Consider the following 5,692-nt stretch of genomic DNA (forward strand, 5'->3'; position numbering starts at 1 on the left):
GGCGGCCCAACTCGACGAGTCAGGTCAACTGAATGTTGACTTTGACAGTTAGGTTAACTTGGACCAGGGGTAGGAGAGTTATTTTACCCTCGGTATTATTATTATTATCAGTATTTAATTTATGGTGCTCATGGATAATGTAGCCGGGGTGAAACCGGAGACGCAGCAGACAGATTCCGGAGCAGTCCTTTCAGCAACTAGGCTACGAGGTGAGTTTCCTTCCAGTAGGAACGGGTCTAAGGCCACAATGCCGACCCGTTTAGTTAGTAGTAGTTTCCGGACTTTGGTCCGATGCAGTTGTTAGTGTGTTTGATGCCTTCGTGGTTCAGACATGAATTATGTGTTATGTGTTCTGGGCTACGGCCTAGTGTATCATGCAGTATATGTGCTTATGCTATGCTATAATCAGTGAGTTCTGGACTTCGATCCGATGCAGTCAGTTCCGAACTTCGGTCCGATGCAGCTAGTTCCGGACATCGGTCTGATGCAGGGGACAAGGTCCCAGTCAGTTCCGGACTACGGTCCGATGCAGCTAGTTCCGAACATCGGTCCGATGCAGGGGATAAGGTCGCAGTTAGTTCCGGACTACGGTCCGATGCAGTTTCCGGGCTTCGGCCCGATGCAGTGGGCAAGGCCCAGTACGTGTTTATATGTTATTGTATGGTATGTGGTAGTTTGGGGTAGCTCACTAAGCTTCGTGCTTACAGTTTTAGTTTTGGTTTCAGGTACTTCCGCAAGTAAGGGGAAGAGCTTGGGATGATGGCATCGCACACACCACAGTTTCAGTCTTTATCCTGGAAGTTTGTTTTGATTTGTAGTGTGATTTGATACAGTAGTTTCACGACATTTTATTATGAGTTGAGATATTTTACGTATGGGTTCTATGATATAATAATCAGTATGTGAGTTTTATTACTATTTAAACAAAAAAATTTGGATCGTATTTTGGGATGTTACAATATATGTTTAAAAAAAATACATAAACTCTCCTTCCTAATAACAAACTTTAAAAAGTGAGCTTTTGTCCCTATGTAGAAAATGAATTGCAGAAGTTGTCCTTATAAGTTTTTTTTTCAAAAACAATCATTGTAATTTTGTAAGCAAAACCTTATCTAAGTCACCACTGAAGTGCGGAGAAGCATTTTCTAGTTTAAAATAAGAAAAAAAAAAACAGCTATTAAATAATCCAAAACATATTGTTTAATTCAAGTATGTGCTACTCCAACATAATCAAAGACAAACTATACGAAAACTATCTAGCTATTTATTTAGCATAAACCTCTCTTCTTCGTTCTTCATCCTATTACTACGCATTGTTTTCGTTTGTACTATAACTGTTTGTCAATAGAAACACATGTAAAAAATAATACGTTAGTGCCTCCTCAAACAAACCCGATAAAGAAAATGCATAAATAAAACCATTACTTTTACCTTTATAACATTGTACTTAAAACACTCGTAAAATACTTTAGAAAATTATGTTTTCTTATATTTATAACAATTTAAAATATAAAGATAAAATGCAATAACCATGTTTTTGCATGACTTGACCGTAATATATTAAAAATTCTCTTCAATGTATTTCAATTCCCATGCTAGGCTTCAACTTTTCTTTATTCTTAAACATTTGACGGAGAAAGATATGTGAAGTAGGGTTGCAACATATTTGTTGTGTAAGATTCAAAAATTAGTGTTTTAGAGATATTTAAAGTATTTCGTTGGCAAAATTTGGTCTTTTAACTTTAAATTTACTTGTCAAACATGTATAATTGCAAATTTTGGTTACCCTAACAATTTACATTGTCGAAGAAATCTCGAAAAACCGGAAAAAACCATTATTTCAAATCGATCTTTTAATATTTTATATAAATTTATTAATCATTATAATTTATAAAAGAAACTAAATTTATAATTACAAAACTTAATTACCCTCCAAATACATTATCCCTTTCTTTCTTGGTTTCGATACTAGTTCAAGCTCCAACAACCTATCTTTTAGACTTTAATGTTTTACATTCTATCACATCACAACACACGCATTAGGGTTTTCGTCATTAAACATCTGAGTGGCATGCATGTAATTAAACACATACTCCGGCCCATTTACATACTGAGGGTACGTGTATTGACCTTGACCAAAAAAGTGCTCCATCTTATGCACATCCACACCCCGTCCCCCACCACCATTTTCCTTCCGCTCTCCGTCACCACCACCGCCACCCTTTTCCTTCTTCTCACCGCCACCACCGCCGTCCTTCTTCGCCGGAACAATATCAACTTTCTTCTTCAGTTTACCCTTGAGCTCCTCCGTTAACGCATCCACGTCTATTCCTCCTTTCACCATCACCAAATCATTGCTCTTATCGATCGACATATCTATAAACCCTGTCAAAGTTTTCCCCGTTAGTTAACACCGTTTGTGATCCCATTATGCTTGCTTATTGACTTTTGAAATACAAAATTACGTTATTACCCTCGGTTTTGCTGACAATCTTCTGAATCTTGTCGATGCATCCCTGGCAATGTAATGGTACCTTCAACGCCGTCGTTGTCACCGGAAACTGTTTTTGTTGTTTCTTCTGTCCTCCGCCACCGGAAAGCTGGTTGTTTTTTTCACCGTCATTTACCGGAGATATCAAGTCCACCTTCTTCTTTATCATCCCCTCAACCTTCTGCCGGAGCTCCACCGGATCTACTTTACCGATCACCGTGATTTTCTGCAACTCGATGTTTCCTGTCTTCGCTGACTCCACACCTATAGATACAAAACATAAAAACGAATCCAAACCCACAAATCAAAATCTGTAACTGTTACAGAAGCCATATTTAGCAAGAAACACATAGAAATGGATTACCATCGAGAGAACGAACAGCTTTAACGATTTTATCGGCGCAACCTTTGCAATGCAAGTCGATCTTGAGAACCACTGTTACACAACCACCGTCGTCTTTGTTTTTCCGGCCACCGTTGACCTGCTTCTCATTGTCATTACTCTGGTTCTTCTTCTGCAAAAGTGCAAAACCCACTTAGAAAATGAAAACCCGACTAAGGTAAAGTCAAAAGTTGTAATCAATGGAGTTGAGAGCAGCAGATAAGTAGATAACTAAACTACCTTCGCCATTGATAGAACTGTAAGTAACTCTTTTCTAAGGGAAGTGATTTATAATGGTGATGGGTAGATGATAGTGATTGTAGTGTGAAATTATTTATGGTAATTTGTTAAAATGTGTGGATAAGAGGACACAATTTGAAGAAGAAAAAGAAGAATTGAAGAATGACTTTGGTAGTTACCGAGAAATTTCTTGAAAAGGAAGTGGAACATGACTCCAAACCAGTTGGTTTCCATGGAAGTTGCTCTCCAAATGTCACTATCTTTTTTCATAAAGAAAAAAGCTTGCAACTTTTTCTTTTAAGCATTAATCTTTGATAGTTTTTTCCAATGTAAAAAGAGTAAAACTTTATTTCCCTTCCATGGAAAATGTCATGTCATGGAGTAAATTTCATTTTCTCGATTCTTCGTGAAACTTATGGAAAATAAAATGTATAGTTGAAATATTCTTTAAGGGCCCCAATACAAACGAAATTATGAAACATACATATTTTCTTTTGTCACAAGGTAATTAATTAATTATTTATGATCTTTTCACACTACCACCGACAATATTTTAACACGAGTCTTCACTCTTCAACGTAAGTGTAGTAGGCCCGTGAACCTAGAAGAGACCGAGTAAGGCCGATCTAGGAAAGTAATTAGCAATTGAAGGTTGTTACTCAAAGGTAAGGTAAAGTATTGGAACGATAGTTCATAGTTAACACTTTGATTATTTCATTCAATTAAATTAAAATGTGTCAACATCATATCAAACAACTAAATCTTATACTATATGTTAACAATGCTTAACTCCTTAAACTCAAAGGAGTGAGTTCATCAAAGGCTTGGAAAGGTTGGGATGGGAAGGGGTGGAGGTGAAAAAGGATGAGATGGAGTTGCCGTTTCTTCTTGGCAGCTTGTTGTCGTTCCTCTCTCCTCAACAAAGGTTTGGTAAATGTGTTTCGTTTAGGTTGAGCTCAACACAATTGGCAGAGCTCGAAAACCACTCCCTTAAGTCTTAAATTATCACCCGACTGATGTTTTATATACATACATGTTCTTTATGTGGCAATTTCCTTTGTTTTATATTCTTTATGGGGCCAAAGAAGTTTAAAGGGGTTTATAAGAAATCCATTGACCTTAGTCTTCAAAGGCTTTGATGGGTTAAAGGTGGGCCAAACCCACATGCTTTCCAAGCTGGGCCGTACACATGAGGTTCATGAAAGGATGCGATTTAGATGAATTTTTCATGTCACGTTCTCACTAAACCATGGTGCCTTTATTTCCAATTGGGGTTCTGACCCTAAAAAATGTGTTAACTTCGTGGATAAGCACTTGACCAAACCGTATGACACGTGTTGTGATATAGTTGTCGTCGTCAGAGTCCCACGTTTTTGGGAGGCTCCTAAGGTTTCCACGTTTTTGTGATATAGTCTTCTTCTACCTAGAAATGATTGTGAATGATTAATATGATATTTAGATGAAGTTTGATAATCTAATAATAATAATGTGATTTATTGTTTGCAACAAATCAACATATAATTCCTAATATTATATTTTGACTTGTTTGCTTTTGGTATTACAAAGAATTTAACATTAGTTCACAATAGTAATCCTCAAGTGAAATAAAACATAAAATTTGCAAAATTTAAACATAGTATAATTGTTAAGTTGTAGAATCTCAAGGCTGTGACCGCCACTATGAAAACATAAATCATATTATATAACAGTAAAAATATATGTACTTCGATCGTGGACCCAACACCACTACAATAATAGTGTGAACCACGTGATTTATTAGTTCTTCGTTGTTCCTAACATATTATATTGTGTGTCGTCATTCATATACATAACATAACACAATTGGAATGCTTTATCCTTAAAGGATTACCATTGCGCCATCTTGATGGCGCTAAGGTGTGAATGTTTATTTGACATGAAAAAAAAAACAATAAAATAAATTATAAATCCTAAAACCAAAATAAACCTAATATGTTGATTAAACACAAGAACATGTTGTAAATTATAAAAGATAACGCAAGTTGCTCTAAGGCCCCAAGGTGTATTTCACATGAACAATTAAAATAAAAATAAAAATAAAAATAAAACAAAACAAAACAAAACAAATTATAATTCCTAAAGCCAAAATCAACATAAGATATTGATTTAGACTCGGGAACATTTTGTTAGAAATTATAAAGGATAATTCAAGTTGGTAATTTTCTTTTATTCCATATGATGGAGGAAGAAATTTTATATGCCTCTATAAGGTCATTCTCTTGATACACCTTTAAAAGGCTTTAGTAGAGACAAGAGAATAGATGGGTCAAGCCACACGCACGCGTTTAGTCTAGCCGTAACCGTAAATGCATGAAATGGCAGACAGAGTCAAAAAATAATATTAAGAATTAGGAGTTGAATAGATTTTATTTTTGGCGAGTTCGGGCGAGTCGGTTGGACCGACTCAGTCAATGTTGACTAGGCATTGACATCCATCGTGATAAGGTCGTCATCATCACATATCCATATTTTTTTTTGCAGCTTTCTAGGGCTTCTACAACCATAAATACAATTCCCCTAGAGTCCTAAATCGTCCTCTC

The 5,692-nt window shown here is 36.1% G+C and overlaps 1 protein-coding gene across 1 annotated transcript; it reads right to left on the reverse strand.

The window, feature by feature from the left end:
• Positions 1-1,851: 1,851 nt before the first annotated feature.
• Positions 1,852-3,259, reverse strand: LOC145002048 (heavy metal-associated isoprenylated plant protein 3-like). The gene is made up of 4 exons (XM_078961359.1): positions 3,114-3,259; positions 2,856-3,006; positions 2,474-2,755; positions 1,852-2,385 (listed from the first exon to the last, which is right to left on the reverse strand). The coding sequence occupies exons 1-4, from the start codon at positions 3,120-3,122 to the stop codon at positions 2,021-2,023; spliced, it is 807 nt and encodes a 268-aa protein (XP_078817485.1). The 5' UTR covers positions 3,123-3,259; the 3' UTR covers positions 1,852-2,020.
• Between the last annotated feature and the right edge of the window lie 2,433 nt (positions 3,260-5,692).

The sequence above is a fragment of the Lactuca saligna genome, chromosome 6 (genome assembly GCF_052625555.1).
Source record: "Lactuca saligna cultivar CGN05327 chromosome 6, ASM5262555v1, whole genome shotgun sequence".
NCBI lineage: Eukaryota > Viridiplantae > Streptophyta > Magnoliopsida > Asterales > Asteraceae > Lactuca > Lactuca saligna.